At 36.3% G+C, this 19,378-nt stretch overlaps 1 protein-coding gene across 4 annotated transcripts in view; it reads left to right on the plus strand.

Moving 5' to 3' along the window:
- Shal (potassium voltage-gated channel protein Shal) overlaps window positions 1–9,433 on the plus strand; it is a 112,667-nt gene extending 103,234 nt beyond the window's left edge. The window contains exons 3-7 of one of the 4 annotated variants that reach the window (XM_028322694.1): window positions 790–978; window positions 1,975–2,046; window positions 2,541–2,693; window positions 4,124–4,240; window positions 6,481–9,433. In XM_028322694.1, coding sequence (XP_028178495.1) covers window positions 790–978; window positions 1,975–2,046; window positions 2,541–2,693; window positions 4,124–4,240; window positions 6,481–6,579 — 630 coding nt within the window. In that variant the 3' untranslated portion in view covers window positions 6,580–9,433. The remainder of the gene's footprint in view (window positions 1–789; window positions 979–1,974; window positions 2,047–2,540; window positions 2,694–4,123; window positions 4,241–6,480) is intronic. The other 3 variants (XM_028322696.1, XM_028322695.1, XM_028322697.1) reach the window with 3 other exon arrangements.
- The last annotated feature ends 9,945 nt before the right edge of the window (window positions 9,434–19,378 follow it).

The following is a 19,378-nucleotide window of genomic DNA, read 5'->3' on the forward strand; positions in this document are numbered from 1 at the left end:
TGACCGGTTGGTGGCGGCCAGCATCCAGCGCCTTCCTGCTACCTTTATGAGGTCGTAGGTCCATCTTGTGGGTGGACATTAGGATGACAGCGTAGGCGTTGCGCTTGCCGGTAAGAGGCTTCCTTTCCATAACCTTGCTGCCCCTTCGGCCGTCAGTTCTGCGTACTATGTGCCGTGCCCATTGCCACTTCAGCTTGTTAATCCGTTGGGCTATGTCGGTGACTTTAGTTCAGACATGCCCAGACATGACACCACCCAGGTAGACAGAAGGTAGGTATGCACTCAGTTAATATGAGTTCATAAACATCACAAAATAAAGGAACACTACCAATACCTCAAATTATGAAAAATTAAGTCTTCGTCGTTTCTGTCAAATGACGTCGACAACGGTCCCCCAAGGATTTCCATAACGACCGGTCATGCATCCAGGTACTTCCCGCGACCTTCACCAGATCGTCGGTCCACCTAGTCTGGGACCTGTCCACAGCCCATTGAAAAACTAAGTCCATTAGAACTTTGTGTATGTAATTACAACAAAAAATAATTACGTCATCCTAATCAGTTACCTATTCGGTTTTAAAAGACGAGTTTATAAAGTATGGATCTCGCCGATTTATATTGTGTGCAGTGTGAAGATGGTAGACTGTCTGGTCTGTCAACTGTTAAATAGTTCGTACCTTTGTTAGCCAAATGACGTTCACTGCTGGACAAAAGCCTTTCCCCTTAAATAGCAATTTCTTTAAAAAAATGTTACGGTTACTATACATCATTTTCTTTAAACCCTTCCAGAAAGCTCGTCTTGCCCGCATCCGTATCGCCAAGGCATCATCAGGAGCCGCCTTCGTATCCAAGAAGAAGGCAGCCGAAGCCCGCCTGGCTGCCCAGGAGTCAGGGGTGGAGCTGGACGACGCTGGCCGAGACGAGGACATCTTCGAGTTGCAGCACCACCATCTACTGAGGTGTCTGGAGCGCACCACGGTAAGAGACGATAGTTGAATTGACCAGAAGAATCTTGGGCATTTATCTGGGAGATATTTGCACAGCTTGGAAATACAAGAACCTTGGATATACTGATCTGGAAATCCGAAGATTGAAGAGCATGATTTGTCAGCAATATTGGGTATTATCTGACAGAACAGTAGGTATTATGACCAGTTTGAAAATAGAAGAATCTAGAGCATCTTTAACATTTGTTCGGTGAAGAGCATGTCATCAAAGTACGCGTGAGATCTGAAGGTAATCACAGTCTTTCCATTTAGAACTCCTCGCCTGAAGACTTAGCTTTAGACACTTTTAGGCTGAGTTGCACCACCTAACTTTAACTGTAACTATGACGATAATCGGTGCGTTTTGTATGGAGTTTGACAGATTTTTGACGTTTATCAAAGTTAAAGTAAGATAGCGCAACCCAGCCTTAGTCACTGAAAGACTTCTCTTGCTTGACGAGTAATTTTAGTTGAAGCAGAAGTTCGAACTAGAAGCTTTTTCAAGAGCGTTAGGGGCGAGTTCTGTTTGGTGAAGCTCTAGAAATCATTACTGGTAAGATACTTATGATAGCACTTTGGAGCACTACGAGGATTTTTTTGTTTTTGATAGTTTTGATCCTTCAACACCGAAGCTGCACTCTTCGCCTGCATTTCAGGTGACGCATGTTATTCTTTCACTTAACAGGGTATGTATAGACACTTAGAAGTTAAAAATTTTAATGCTATAAGCTGCATATAATCTAATCTCAAACTAAGCTTAATTTCGGCTCTGTAGATCTACATATAATTATAACAAACTTTAATCACTATGCTTTAAAGCTTCACTTATAGCAACCATAATACTCAAGAAAACACCTTTTGCTCCCTTTACACCTGATGACCATTTAGCTGTAGGCTCATTATATACATGCCATACACGTATATATACACATATATATATTGTATGTTATGTATATTGCATGTAATACTAATACTGGAATGACCACAGATCGGGCCAAGCGACTTGCCGGCCTCGCACCTGTCTCGATTGCAGGAAGACTCGGACTCCTCCCAAGACAAAGTATGGACAGCAGTATACCGTAAGAATTACAAACAGTGACGGGGTTTTAGGCTAAACTTGCATATTAGATGGGACTTGTACAGAATAGTAAGTATTCTCCAAAAGACTCCCAGTTGTTTGTTATTCAAGCTCCTGATTATTTAAAGCATATTACAATGCATTTTTTGTATACATTATACATGTGTGATCAATTCTTAAATTAAAGATAAGTAAATTCTCATTCTTCATATAGTAGGTATAAGAGTAATTCTTATGTGTTACAAAAAAGTAAATGTCAAAGAAGCTTGCAATTATAATTTTACGATATACATTCCAATCAATACAATATGAGTCCAACATAGTATCAACAATCCATTCTATATCAATCCTCTAAACGCAACTTTTGCAAAATACAAACTTGACTGTCCATTCCAGAAAGATCTGATCGTTTATCTTAAAAGGGTGATAGGCCGGCCACACTCTTGATGTATTATGGACCCGCTCCCCGTTTCCAGGACCGGGAGTTCGTGGAGATGGAGAACCCCTTCAACGGGGCGGCAAAGCGGCCGGGGTCCCCCTCCCCTCTCGCGTCGCCCGCGCACTCCGGGCGCGCGCCCGCTCTACTGGCGTGCTGCGCGCGCTGCGGCTGCTGCCCGCAGAAGTATCAGGTGATGTTTGGAATATTATATTATTTTTGCAATATGGGTCAAAGAATAAAAAGGTTGTAATATTGACTAATTTTTGAAATGTTATGACAATAATAACAGTTTGAAAATTCATGGTAATCGTTTTCAAGCTGATGATTATACTATAACTTAAAACGTAAACGCTAATCATTAAAATTTAACACTGTGACTGAGCAATTGCAAATTTTTAAGGTGACATAATATCATAGTTAAAATAGACAGTATTGGATATTTACATCGTAAAATAGATATACAAGACATAAGATATAATAAGTAAACAAGTTATTATAATTCAATGAATGTTTAATAATTTTAAAAGAACAAGTTGACGAAAACTTAACATGACTGTCAACATTATTATTTTTCTTAGCTATTGTCTTAGCTACGACAATCAATAGTTTTTTCTTAATTAACGGTTCTATTGTTAGTAGACAGACAACTTATACTTTTAGCCTTAAGTATAACTTATGCCCATAAGTGACACGTGTAATTTATTTGGAAATACGCCAATATTAATGCCTTCAGCGTATCGTGATTTTCTTGCTTTAGTTCCTTATTGTTTTATTTTTATCGTTCTTGGAACAGAAGCGTCGTCGATCTGTGCGGTGTATAAGCCCTTTAAGGCTACCGCTCCGTACAGGCCCTATACGAGAGGTACTATGTTGTGTCAGCTGACAGTCACTATCATTGTCGACCTTATTACGTAGGCTACAAAAACTGTTTTAGCTTACCTCGTAATAATGGTCAGATCTGTTGCTTTTGGCTAAGTTTTTTTGTCAGATGATGTGCTATCAAATATTAAATATATAAATTTAAGCTTTCTCTTGTTGTATATAAGCTAATATACATTACTCCAATGGCTAGATGCTAGAAAACAGTGTATATTATGTTTTATAAATAGTATAATAAAGGAGAATAATAAGCTCGAAGAGTGATAACGTAGGTATAAATGTTTCTAATACAAAAGCTAGGAACTAAGTTGAAAGAAGAACTATAATTAATAATAGAGTAATACTGTTACAATCTTGTCATTATAGTCGAAGCAGTTGGTGAGTATAGTTACGTAAAATAAGATTGTATTTTTTATATTCAAGTATTTTTGACTGAATGCCAGCTCTTTACACATCACTAAAATTAAGTTATTATATTGATTTTGCTAACGAATAATTAGTTTGTATTTATTAATACTTGACAGTTCTACATAATTATACACTTCACAAAATGTAGATTGAGAATTTTAAAAATAACCACAAAGCTGAGCACACTACATGAGTTTACAAAAGACACGTAGATTTATAATTGCGTAGACACACAAACAGCATATTATTTTAGGCTAAGTTTTTTTCTTATTATAAATTTTTGGTTGAAAAATCTTTTTAAAACACAGCTCAGTATCGAATTGGCTCTGACAGGTCCTGCTTTTAGACTCGAGTAGAAAAAGTCGGCTGAAAGGCGCTCGCCGATACACCGCCACCTCGCGGCCTTCTGACACGTCTGTTTCGGCCGCACCAAGCGAAGACCCCCTACCAGTATGTTTGTCGGTGTTATCACGCAGTGATGAAAGGGTTAACGAATATAAGGAAAAATAGTTTTAAATAGTATTGAGTTGATTTAAAAATTGTATTTTTATTGGTTTTATTATTTGATATGTGTTTGGATAAGTTGTTCTAAGAGTAGGCGCACACCGTTGATTTTTAGTTGGCCGATAGTTGTGCCCGATTTCAAGTTGTATGAAGAATCGGCCAAATCGAATCGGCGTAGTGTGCGCACTCCCATACATGCCCATACTGATCAACAGCCCGACTAAACTATCGGCCGACGAAAAATCAACGGTGTGCGCCTACTCTAAGTGTTTTGACTATTTGTTTTCGTCGTCTGGTTTATATAAGTTGTGTTAATTTTGTTACTAAATATTTACTGTATATTGTGAGCATTGTGATGGTCTACACAGAAGAATGAATACTGGATCCATTGGCTTTATTAGATAATAATAGTATAGTTTCTGACAACTGACGTATAATGAGAAAGTAATGTAAGATTCCGTCTTGAAACGTTGTGTGCTGGATTTGAATATTGACAAAAAGGTGCAGAAAGGTGCAAAGAGTTCCAGAGCAACCGGCTGCCACTCTGCTAATTCAGTGGTAAATACAGAAATATAAATAAGTATTATGGGAACACTATAATGCTTTGCTGATTCGTTTATTTCATCTGTAGGTAGGTGGGTTTTGTTGGTGCAAAATATAATTGGAATCCTGATATTACGTAGTCCATCAAAATGTCTCAGATACGTCACTAAATAACTTTTCCTCACTGTGTGATAATAGCCGAAATATACAAAATTTGAGGCTTTAAATGTCTGCAGGGTGTTGGCTGCAATATTATATATCGCTTCAAAAACTATTATACTGGAGTATGTCTGTTATATGTTGTATAAATGTCATATTATTTGGAGCTTGCGCTACGGTATCGCTATATTGTAAAGCATTTTATTTATTAGTGTGAGGTATATTTAATTTTGTATCCTGTATGTAGGTGTCTGTATTTACATTCCTATTTATTATTATGTATTTATTGTATATTGTAACTCTTGTCATTTTATACTTTGAAACTGTTACTATTATGAAAACAGGTTTAAGACGACAATTCGCTAAGTAGATCCAGGAGTGTTGATAATGTACATAGGTTTAATATGTATATTTATAAAAGGATGTCGTTGGAATGTTTGAGTGTCTAGCTAAATATTTATATATGTTGAGACTTATACTATGACATGATGTTTCAACGAATATGCCAACACACTGCACACATTTTCAATAAAATTGGCAGTAAAATATAACTAGAAACGCGAAATTAAGCACATTTTATTTGCTTTCGGTAATCCAAGTCAACTCAGAGCATTAACCATAATTATCTAACTTAATATCGTAAGTGAAAACAGTTATCTTGACAATAAGATAATCAAATCAATAGGTTTATTAATTTGCGTCAGTATTTGAGAATGTATACAACAAAGATATTCGACATCCATCTGTATACATCGCTAATTTAGGTAGTATACTCATATTTGAAGAGAAACATTTTTTTTAGTTTCACACATTACACGCTATTGGGTCTACAATTATTACAAATATATTCAACCAATAAGCATGTATGCACACAAAATATCGTTTTGTACATCACACAACCACTGCTACTTGCTATCACTACCTTTTGATACACTTTACTAAGTTTTATTTCTATCGTATCAGTGTTTTATTTGTATTTGAGATTGACTACATATTTTGGATACACTACATTTTTATTTATGCCGAAAATGTTTAACATTTTAATATCCCTTACAAATTTTTAGATGCTTTAAAATTATTTATGATTAATTCTGAAGCAGGTATCCAGCTTTAAGACAGAAGTTTAAATATTTTTGGCAAATTTAAAAATACTACAAGCTAGCTTTTTGGTGTCCAGCTTATTTGAAAATGTGTATGTAAAATATTGTCGTGTAGTTAGTGTATGTAGGTAGGTTGAATATACACACACATATTATTTGAAATTGTGTATTTCAGGTACAATATAATTGCGTTTACCGCCTTCTTTGTAGCTAAGTGAGGGCGGCTTATAATACTTTCTATGATTTTTTTCGTAATTTGTTTGAATAAGTTAAAGAAGTAATATAACGGCATCTAAAATTTATTATACATCTGTTTTAAAAATGTTTTATGATAACTTAACGATTAAGAAGTAATTTTAAACGTGAACTTTCTGATTTCGACAGCAAGCATGCGGCAAATACATTCCGGCTGGCAGCACGGTTCAGGGGAACCAGACTGGTGTTGCCATGGATGGGACTTATTTAGTGGAAGCATCTTTCTAGGGCCCGTCCACTAGTACTCATATGGAGAGTTACGTGTAACGCGGGCCTGGGCCTACCTGAGGCCTCCCAGGCCTCGGCGCAGCCACCGCTAGGCTCGCAGGCCAGGCCCCGCTCGCCGGGCCTCCTTGCCTGGCCCCTCACACGGCAGTGGTACGCCACAGGACTCAAAAGCCAAATCAAAGGCTGTTATGATTCGTCACCAATTACTAGGTTAATCGTTAATCTGTCTTTTAAGTCTAACATGATACTGCCTACTGATATCTGATTTGTAAAGAGGTATTGGATGGAAACGTTCGAATGGAAACACTCATATAAACACCATAGATTGAACATGCAATGGTCTAGTCTAGAATAATGAAACGATTTCACCAGAAACAGAAAAGCTTGAAATTAGTAATTCTTATTTTCGCATTGAACAGCGTAAATAATGTGGCAGTGAAATTTAAAATGACAGATAAAAGATGGTCAGTATTATTCTTCGCACTACAAGGACTTGTTAATGTATATTTACATATGTATATAATAGTATAATTTTGTGAAGTGTTTCTATTCGAATATACATTCTTTCATTGTCCTCTCCATGGAGATTTCTTTCTTAGAAATAAAGTGAAGACAATGTATTTAAGATTTTAATATTAATGACGGATTTAACGAATCTCGCTTCTATTTTAACAACGAGATGTCGGGAATGACGATGTGTTTTATGAAAAGACAAATAGTTTCAATCTTCAATATAGTCAATAGTTATTACAATCATATCATATTAGGCAGATATATTAAATAGTAAATTTTCCTCGTATATTCAATTTAAAAATGTTTCGTTTGGGATAAAAATTCCTACAGTTGTTGAAATTTCATTTGAAGTTGATTTTTCAATCCCACTAGGACTCTAGTGCCTTCAAATTATTTCAATGTAATCATAATGTTATGAAATTGTTACTCTATGTTAGTGAAACATAGAAGTAGAATTATCTATGTGAATTATAGTGACATGACGTGTCACAGTGATGTGTTGCGGTCTCGCAACTAGGTTCATGATACTTCGTGGCATCCAGTGTGGATGTATACAGAAATTAGTAGAATTGACCCCTCGTTCGTATAGTATAGCTATGGACATCTTATGAATGCAATAGATCGACAATGTTGAATAGATAGAACTTTATGTGGTTTAACTAGACTAATTTAATACGTTATAATTATATTAATAAAATGAGATGTATAATTACTTAATGTGGGTGTATTACTGCATTGAATGCATGATTTTTCGCGATGGTAATAAAATAATAGTTTTATTTGTATGTAGTTGTTATAAAACCGAATTCGATGTTCTCTTCCAAATTTTGCCACAATTTCTATTAAAGGTTAACGTATTCAATAAATTTGGTAATAATATTTAAAAATAAATATTTAAGAGTCGAGTTTAAATATTAAATCTAATAATTATATATTTCTGAATACCTTTCCGTCAAGTATTTTAGGTTTTCTTTTGTCTACCTTTATCAAACTGATTGTATGTATGTAATTATTTATAGAAATATCAGTACCCCTGTGATTATTAAGGCTGTTAATCCTGTTATAAGTTTTTTATACGCATATGCGTACCTATTCCAGATATATTTTTTTAAGAAAATCAAAATAATATCCTCTATTCTTTGACGAAAATCTTACTTACTCAAGTCTCGTACCCAAGGTTGGGTAAAATAATAATTGAAATATACAGGTTAAGTTCCTATTATATTAAATTTATGGATTTATTGTTGGATATAAGTCAAAATAATAATATTATCATTACTTATTTAATTTTTACTTTATCTACAGACGTGTATGCGTATATAAAACTTATATTTTACTATAAATAGGTCTATTTAAAGAAGCAGTATGTTGGAAGAGATAATAATATGAGATATTGATGCAACTGTTGTTAAAAACTATAAATTATTTACTATTATTTCAAGAATATTTATGTAAAATCACTTTTCGTATGTTCAAATTATCTTAAAATGTATAAATACTTTTTACGATCAAGTTGTTTATTACATTATATTTATGTATAAATTTATTATGTTGTGTCATTTAAGTCTAAATTAATTATGTATATTTTGTTGTATACATGAGATTAACAACAGTTGTTTATATTGGGTATATAAATAAATACCTATTTTAACAGAGATTATATTGTCTTTACTGCGTACCGCTATATTATACGTAAATAGGCCTAAATATGTTGTGTTTTGTTTCAATGTTATTAATTTATTATTATATATTTTCTATGAACTCTAATCTTCATTGTTGTAAGCTCTATAGTTTAACATATTATTTTTGTGGCACTTTTATCTAAAAATATACGTCCTTTCAATTTTAATCAAAGGATAATAATATTATTATTATAGTAGTATCATTTTTAACTTTCAAACTAGAGACTGGTGCCACAAAATTGATTAGATACCAATTTTATTATAGGAATGCGTTCATCTAAATTATTGTTGTCCTTTTCATACTTTATGGATTAGAAAAGGATGACTTTTAAATTTGAAAATAGAGATGTGTATTTGGGAATTTGGTGAAGTTGTTTTAATCTATGTATAATTATGGTATCAGTGACAAAAATATTTTTTGTTGTCTAAAGACTGTATCATTTTAATTAATGTAATGTCTATATTTATTGGAGATGAAACATGTTGTGAATCAAGTGTATGCTGGACCAATGTGGGTTGCGAGTGTGTAGTCTGTGGTAATAGAGGTGGGTGATTGTATCGATAACATTCGTTTTTAGCTATCGATTATTCGATTATTGAAATTAAAATGTTGTAATTTAAGATCCTTGGTTATAAACCTTTAGCTTAACGGTTCTTTGTTATTTTGAGAAAAAGAATAAACTTAATTGTGTAAATAAATGTGGTGTTATTTTTTTTATTTTGCGAACTGAAACATTCAAAATTAAAATTACTAAATTAGGCGAAAACAAACGCATAGTTGGCAGGCTGGCATTTATGGGTAGGTTGCTATAAATTAACCCTTAACTAGGCTCCAAAAATCATTAGTTTTCAACCGTATCTTCACAGCATAAACTTCAAATTGATCTGAGCTCTATGGCCACCAGAGACTGGATAAGGGTTAAGAAATTAACTTATCGAGTGTCAATGCTGGGCAACTCTCCCCCAAATTCTAAACATTCTACTGTTTTACATTATAAAATAATCTAATTTTTACTATAAGTTTTACAATTTATTTATCATAGCTACATCTATCGGACAACTCTGACTTTTATTGCCATTGTTGTTTTCTTACAAAATAAAGATAACAACGCCATCTATAGCATACGTCTCAAATTAACTCCCGCAAATGATTGAACTGCTAGCGCCACCTGGCGGAAACTTGTTTTACAAGACACAGCGATTGAAAGTTGTGTTGACGCTTTTGCAAGACATTGTTACATTACACGAACAACAATAGATGGCACTGTAGTAACTATTATAATAGTGCATTTCAGTGGAATATTGCGGGTAGTCATAAAAATAACAAGTCAAATATGCGTCGCAATAGCTGTCAGTTGTAGAATAAGATTGTTAGTAGTAAGACTGCCGAAAGTAAATTAATATTTAAAAATTCAATGAATACAAAAAGTATTTAAGTTTTTAAAGGTCTGTAAAATTGTAACAACTCTGCGACAAATAATACCTACGTAGTTTTAATTTTATTATAAAAGTGCCATCAATCATCAGAAAAAAACATAATCTTAATTATTGTTTCAGGCCCGATTCGAACAAACTTTTATCCGAGAATAACTTCTGGTATAACTGGCACATTGACAGTTTCAGTATGGGATAAATATGTCAAAACTGACGATTAATTCTAAGATTAATATTTACTCTCGTTTGCTCAAATCCACCCTCAGTGAATTAATTGATAGCGAAGAGCTTCAATGAACACAATCAAAAAGTTCTCCGTGTAGGTATAGTTGGCTCAAAAATCAAATGCAAAATCAGTGATACAGCATTGTGAGATGGCAGGCATCGTTCAGATATCCAGAATCCTGGCCACCGGAAGCTTACGGGACTATTCCCACTTCTCGTTCCCACCGCTGCAACTCCTGTGTAGCCAGGATCACAGCTTGACCGCCAATAAAAACCCAACCAGTGAAGGTCAAGTTTGTCCCGGGGGAAAGTTAAGCTGTCATTGGACTCTCAACGAAATTAATCAGAAGAACATAGGAGGAGTTCGAAGTTAAGGTTCGGCTTCCCACCACCACCAGCTAGCCACCGGCAGCTTATCATCATCGTGAATCGTAGGTAAGTACAAGATTTACTTTAAAATCGATATTAATTACATAATTGCGCCAACAAAATACACTGTTATTAAATACAATGTAATTTTTAACTTACTTAATAATTTATTTAATGAAGATATACCTAACAGCGTTATTTATTGCATTATTGGTGAATTAAACTGTTAGTTTGATTTTTTTTTCGCTAAATTATGTATGAACATAAAAAGTCTTACGCGTAGTTTGTATTACGAATATGTTCCGGCAAGAAAATGACTGAAATGGGTGCAGACATAGAGTATTCTCTAATGAAAATACAGAAAAGGTAGTCGTTTGATAGTTTATTAAATCGTCCAAATATCAAGGTACAAGTTCCTGAAATAAGATACTCCATTTGGGTCTCAAAATTGGATTAGTTTCCATATCTTTAACTTACAGACATTTATTTGTTAGAAATCATTCGTTGTTATTATAACGATGACTGGAACAAAACCACACCTGCACTCCAAGTTTGAGCCATCCAAGAATCCCCATTTAAACTTGTCCTTACTACGGCCGACCTGCGTCCTATATTTTATTATGATCAATAACTGTTTGATCGACAAAATAATAAGGTTTAACGTGGTTTCCTTGAAACTCTTCGGTTATGGTTTTGTTAAACATAAAGAGAGGATTTCCCCAACAAACTGTTTAATTTAAATTGGTTCCAATAAATATTTACTAATAGTAGGTAATTTATTATTTTGCTAACACATGAAAGTAAAAAGCTTTGGGGGCTTATTACGGAGAGTTGAAAACCCCTTGTACTTGTTTTAATTGACATTTAGTATGGAAATATCATTTTAAAGAATGTTCAACTTGCATTTTAATTTTTGCCCTTGTTTTTTATTTTTAATTATAAACATAATTTTACTACTGCAGTATTTATACATTCAAACGTAATGTGTTCAAAAGTAATCCTCTGTGCGTGTATAGTCTATTTGCTCGGAAGCAGGAAAAACACTCATTTAAGTAGGTGCATAGTAATAGGTGATTTTGACGCCCCAGTGCGCTCGCGATCGGCTCGTGCTTAAGTCCCATCTTATTTACTTCCTTCATATTTGATGTCAATTACGAATTTGGAAAACTTAGGCTTACTTTTAATTGTTTTTGGAATCGGACCACTGTGCGGCACTTCTTCTCAGCACTTGCCAAAATTTGGTCCCGAAGCGCTGGTAGGGCAATAAGATTATGAGACATGTGAAGGCTCTATAATAGCAAAACCTTTAAAGTATTTTTTTTATATACAAATACTAGCGGCCGCCCGCGACTTCGTACGCGTGGATCCCGTTTTACCCCCTATGCCTACGTCATAACATCTACCTGCATGCCAAATTTCAGCCCGATCCGTCCAGTGGTTTGGGCTGTGCGTTGATAGATTACTATGTCAGTTAGTCAGTCAGTCCTTTGAGTTATATATTTGAGAGCACTATTTTAATAGTCCATGCCAATAAAGGAATTTTGACTTTGACGTAACTATAACTTTAACCGGTGTTTTTGTATGGAGTTTGACAGACTTGACGTTTGTTACGGTTGAAATTTAGGTGGAGCAACTCAGCCTCACTGAAATAGTGACTTACTTGACATAATAATATGGTCCTATGTCCCCTAGATGGGGTAGTGGGCGTCCACAACAGTCTTCCATCGCGTTCGGTCTTGAGCTTCGCGCTTGATCTCGCTCCAGGTCTTGCCGATTTTCTTCACCTCGTCTGCTACAGTGCGCCGCCAAGTTTGGGGGAGATTGCGTCTGATAAAACGCCAATGTCCGTTTGTCCCATCTTCCAAAAAATACTAATATTTAGACAAATTCGTCGTATTAGAAAAATATAATAAGAAAGTAGCTCTATGTATAGATTAGTTTGTCACCTAAGCCAATGCAATATTCATCTAATTTAAAGTGCCATAATACATACCTACCTAAAAGTTAAACACGCCATGAACACTGGTTTAAAATTGTATTTCCATAAACTGGTGATCAACGCGAGTTCAACTTTTTGTAATAAGGGAAAATAATTTTGTCGGCAAACATGGATCTTAAGGGTGAAATAGAGAATTTAAGTTTGTATGTGTGTTACAAACTTTAATTCGACTTTTTTCGTGCCTTTATGAGAAGATTTTCCCAGAATTGTCATTCAGTCTTATGACAACTATACATTTATTATCATTGAGTAAATAGTAATATTTTGGCACTAGTCCCAATCTTATTCGTAGGGCGACGAGAAAGTTACTGGCAATAGTCAAAATCGTGGATCCAATGGGTTGATGTGAGCATATTAAATATTGTTATACACCATGTATAAGGTGGCTTGTAGTCTACCATCAGGTTATTAATTATTCTAAATCTTTATGTGGCTAACTTAGTAGGTATTCGGGCTTTACTTCTCAGTATACCACTTTACATACTCAAATTCAAGTTTTAGCCCGAATGCAACTCTAAAATATACCTGAATTACTTTTATTGCTGAAATATATTTTATTTTGCGCAAATAAATAAGAGTTATTAACCAGAGTCTTGAAATTTCATTAACTTTTATTTCTTTAAAACAAAGTTGACTTAATTACGACGACAAGTCCGGTGCTCTATGTAATTTCATACAATTTCCTTACACGTACAGTTAGCACGCACACATGCGCGATAAAGTGTGCGCACGCGCATCTACGCACACATGCATATGTGGCTGACGCACACATGCGAAGAATAATTGTGGAGAGAATAAAAAATCGCTTGGAGTGTGCCTTACTTGCGGTACAGACGGAGGCGGCAATGGATTAGTAAGTTTTAGTTTGATTTTGTTTATAATTTTAATTTTTCATTCACGACGCTCATTTATGTGATAATAATGATGATATTATGCCCTTTTCTCCATCGTCTTCTCGTACATAAGGTGTTAAGTCAACATTTAAAATGGTATCAACATGTCGTACCTACCTTGCGGTGTACAAATTAAATTAAAATAATTAATATCAATTACAATAATACCGCATAATCAATCAAATCAAATTAAAATTATTAACAAGTAAATCAAAATTTGTCACTTATGAAGTCCGTCAGATTATAATAACATTTTTCAATTATTAAAGTTTTAAACCTTAATTTTAAATTAATAAAATTCTAACTTTTTTATTGTTATGTGGATGTTATTGTAAATTTTAGGTGCCATACATTTAATCAAATAACTACGATCCTAATCCTAGTTTTTTCTTTTTTACAACTGTGCTATTCCTGTGCAGCCAGAATATGAACAGGAAATTGAGTGGTAATGAAAATCATTCTTATATACCATGGGTTGTCACCACACCATGTCGATCGACAAAGTTTTTATGAGCTGTCAAAACGTGATTCCCCCATAAATGTTGGCAAAGGGAACCTGTGACGTCACTAGTTTGAGAAATCAGTTGACTGATTATATTAGCTACTTAAAAATAAATTTTACCGCGAGTTGATTTCAGGGCATGAATTGTTTTTAAAATGTTTGTGCTTTGGAAGTTTATTATTGGTTAACGGTAAAGTAAATTACCGAACTATTAGTTAAAGAAAGAAGCTATCATAAGAAAAATTCTTGATTCATTTTGGAAAGAATTAGAACTAGAGTTCGTTGCAGTGTTAAAACATTAAATACCTAGATCTGTCGTCTAACCAAACTATTAAAGCATGCAGCGCTAGATCGCTTACATGAATGTCAAAGTTGTACTAAAGTAATACGAATTGCAGTACTGTTCAGTTGAACAGGGCAAGTGTTTGGATTGCGAAATCTAGTCATCATCAGCATCATTTCAGCCACACGACGTCCATTGCTGAACATAGGCCTCCCCCGATGACTTCCACATCGCACAGTTGGCAGCGGGCTGCCTGCCTTCCTGCTACCTTTATCAGGTCGTCGGTCCATCTATGATGACGATTAGAAATCTCAAATTCAAATTCAAATAGTTTATTCAGTACATAGACCATTTCTAGGGCACTTATGCTAGTGCGTAGCACATAATATTATGTCGATGAGCAGAACAATCTAGCACACCGCTCGTTCCACTTTGGCGTGCGGGTGTACATAGCGGGCGCCGTTCCGGGCGGCCACAGTTGGCTGCCGAAGCGAGAAGTTCAGATCTCCTGCGCTGGTAATTGATAAATAAACGAGGCACGTGCGCCCGGGTCAACACACTTGTATGTGCTGTGATGACGGAAGATTGCGGCTTCGTGGTCTACTGGCTCTAGCCAAGTAACTCTCTAGAGTTAGGATTGCTAGAGGACACAGGCACAGAGGTTAGGATTGCTGGAGGACACAGGCGAAGAGGTTAGGATTGCTAGAGGACACAGGCACAGAGGTTAGGATTGCTGGAGGACACAGGCACAGAGGTTAGGATTGCTAGAGGACACAGACGAAGAGGTTAGGATTGCTAGAGGACACAGGCACAGAGGTTAGGATTGCTGGAGGACACAGGCACAGAGGTTAGGATTGCTAGAGGACACAGAAGGAATAAACGAGGCACGTGCGCCCGGGTCTACACACTTGTATGTGCTGTGATGACGGAAGATTGCGGCTTCGTGGTCTACTGGCTAGATAGTACTTGGCTTCTAGTCCTACCTAGAGGACACAGGAGGCAACCTGCTGTGGTCACTTGTTAGAGTCTTGACTTACTTGACCTATGGTCCTATGTCCCCTAGATGGGGCAGAGGGCGTCCACAACAGTCCTCCATCTCGTTCGGTCTTGAGCTTCTCGCTTGATCTCGCTCCAGGTCTTGCCGATCTTCTTCGCCTCGTCCGCTACAGTGCGCCGCCAAGTTTGCCTGGGTCGACCACGTTTGCGTTTTCCTTGGGGATTCCAATCCAGAGCCTGCTTAGGGATGTGATCGGGGTCCCTTCGGAGAGTGTGGCCGTTAGAGTCTTGCCTGGGTTCTATTCTAGCCATAGAGTCAAAGAGTGAAATAATAAACTGCTGTAGTGGTTCTCAGTTTAGGAGAGTTAGCTGGTTTCTAGTACTAGAGACCACAGAGGGAAGGCACTTGCTGTAGTAGATCTAAATTTGATGATATGGGGTCCAATAGTCTTGTGTATGCTGTGATGACGCCCATCAACATACTTGTATGTGCTGTGATGACGGAAGATTGGGGCCTCGTGGTCTACTGACTCTAGCCAGGTTACTCTCTAGAGTTACCTGGGTCCTAAATGGTATAAAGGGAAGACCACTTGTCTTGTTGTAGTGTTTAATGATCTCGGGTCAACACACATAACGGAAATTTTTTTCTTAGAGAGTTGGGTTCTAGTAGTCCTATAGGACGCAAAGATACACTATTTACTAGTTATGGTTCTTTGTTTGGTAACATTTCAGGCTTGAATCAACCTATTTTCGTTCGTTTCAACGAATGTAACTAGCGTTCTGGTCCTAGGGTAGTGCGGTCGAATGGATCCTGGAGGGATATCATCCACAAGATGAGGCACTGAGCGAGCTGAAACCGAGCAGGGAACGCGGATGAATGCTCCAGGCAATCACCAATGGCGATGTCCCTAATTCTTCACTCATAAGTACGGTTTATGGCGGAAACAGATTATTGTGAGTAAGCCTTTCTAGGGAGAGTCCCACATGACCCACTAGCTGTCCCCGCGGCTGGTTGTATACAATTTCATATATTTTCTTGATAATAAAAAAGGCACTGAGAGGAAATTACATTTTCAGATTTTCTATGTGCACTTAGACACGAAACTTATCATGGTCTTAATTAAAAGATGACGAGTAAATTAGCCACGTGCGTCCGGGTCAACACACTTGTACTTATGCTATGCTAACGGGAGATACGAAAATGTGAGGAAGTAGAAAGTACGGGTAATGTAAATTGCTGCCCACGAATGTGACGTGTATGATCTTGCTCGAATTAACTAAGCCTCTATTTCTTTGTTAAAATATTTCAAAAGAGCCACTACTAAAATTACGAAGATGACAACCATTTTATTGAGACATCTTTAGGGTTGTAAGTTGAAAATTGAATCAATTTGGTCTTCGTTTCATAATAAGGACCTTTATCTTGATTATTTGGTACATCTAATATTAAGTTGGTGGTAGAACAGTTGAATCTCTTCGGCAACTTAGACGAGTTGCACCACCTAACTTTAACTGTAACTATAAAGATAACCGGTGTTTTTGTATGCAGTTTGACAAATTTTTGACGTTCATTTACTTCAACTTTAACAGCCTTAGGCTGAGTTGCACCAGCTACCTTAACTATAACGATAACATAAGCTTTTTGCATGGAGTTTCAAAGATTGCCTATGGTATAAAGAGGGTCATGCTCCAACTAAAAAATTAAATAATTCAACTCATTATTTAGAACGTGATATTTTATTCCCTATTCTCTATCAGACTACTGAGACATTGGATATATCTAAGTATATACCACAAATATACATATGAATAACTTATTGATAGTGTAGCAATAAAATATAACACTCGATTGAGGACGTCAACATCTAAACATTAACAACCTGACTTCCATATTCAATTTTAATTTGCCGTTAAACGGAGTTAACGTAACATTAACTAGCTAATTGCTATGTACGCTCCGTTAAATACAAATACCTACTTATTTTGCAAATCGTGAAGTATTTAACTGCGTCAGTTAGATTTTATTTTAATTTTAAGACAGTTGGTTAATAGCTCAATTGATAGTTCTGTCTTCTGTCAGAATTTAAGATTTGTACTAAATGAGCCTTCAAAGCTTCATCATCAACTTCATCAAGACATTCGATCTCCACTGCAGGAGATCCTGGATCCAAGAGCACTATGCTCTCTAATTTACCAAAGGTAAATGTAAAAACAAAGAAATCTTACCTAAATACGTAATATGATTTCCATAAGTTTAGAGTTAAATTAAATTATAGATAAAAAAAAATCACAACGAGGAAGCTCTTGGCCTGTACCTATCTCACCTGATGGTAAGTGACGATCATGCCGAAGGTAGAAGCGAGCTTCACCCGGAATCCTCAACCACGGAGGAACTGACTACCTTACCTCTAACTGCCGGAACACAACAATTCTGTTAACATTGTTGTTATGGCGACAGACTTAAGTAAGATGGTGGTAGCTAGCCAGGCGGACTTAGAACAAGCCCTACCACCAACCAAACCGAACAGATAAATCTGCCCCCACTGGGAATCCAACCCGGGACCTCTGCGTCTGAAACAGGTGGTCTTACCACTAGACCACAGAGGCTAGGCGGTTAAGAATTAATTCATTTAATATTGGAACATTACTTCATCATAGTTAGTTAGTTAGTAGTTAATATTTCGTTTGGACAATCAGATGATTCAAGTGTATAAATCCCAATCTACGTATCTAGCAACCGAATTACAATCATTTATGAAAACAGTAGCAATTATTGTGTATGCTACATGTGAATCGAAACCTCTTCTCTCTCTCCCGGAACCACTGATTAAGTCTTTTAAGAGAGTCCAACATTAAAACTATTTCCACAGCCTCTTGCTTGCGACTATCTAATAATATTCTTATCTTACTATATTCTACGTTTAGGGAAGTTCTTGAGTGGCAACCACGAGCCGGAAGACGTAGCGTGGGCATACCTCCCATTTGGTGGACCGACGATCTGGTGAAGGTCGCAGGAGGTGCCTGTATGCGAGCGGCGTAGGACCGGTCTTTGTGGAAATTCTTGAGGGAGGCTTTTGTCCAGCAGTGGACGTCTTTCTGAAACGAACGAACGAATGAAATATATTTTAGCTTAGTGTCTAGTTCAATTATTATCAAATCAAATAGCAACCTATTCACGCATTTTTTAACTTAATTGAATAATCGTGATTGGACGTAACATAATTATAGGTACCTAATCTTTACGTTTCCTCATAGCCAACAGAACATTACTCGATTTACCAACGCTATGATTCACTATACTACATAAAGATAACTTGATAAACTAGTCCGCACAACCTACATGGAGGCAGCAATAAAATATATACAGCGATTAAATCGCAGTAATAGTACACGTTAATTGTACAAGACAGACAGAGACAGCTGCAGTCTGCGGCATGCGTTAGAGAGAGATACAGCAGCTGTTATGTGCGCTCGCGCCGACTTTTTACTCCGCGCACACTAACATATGCACGCACACATGTTTCTTTCTCAGTGTGCGTATTTATATGGTGGGGAGCGTGTAGTAACGGAATTTTCTAGTGCCATGATTGATGCTATATTTGACATGAAGATGGAATCAGAAAATTGGCTTGTAAGGTAATAAGGCAATCAAATAAAACAATAATAAGCGTTCCATGGTGTTTTTATGGGCAAAGTGAGATGCGTTGGGCTCATTATAATAATTATTGTTGTAAAATACAAGTTTTTATGATATAAAGTACTACCTATTTTGATCGTGACATCACTTGGATTCGTTCGTTCGAATCAGCCGAATTACGTCCACTCTGGACAGAAGCCTACTCCACGAATCACACATCGCCACGGGTAGTGGCCTGTGTACCTACCATGAGTTTACATTAGGTG

Source organism: Ostrinia furnacalis, unplaced genomic scaffold (assembly GCF_004193835.3).
Source record: "Ostrinia furnacalis isolate ACB-3 unplaced genomic scaffold, ASM419383v2 OfSCF7708, whole genome shotgun sequence".
In the NCBI taxonomy this organism is placed as follows: Eukaryota; Metazoa; Arthropoda; class Insecta; order Lepidoptera; family Crambidae; genus Ostrinia; species Ostrinia furnacalis.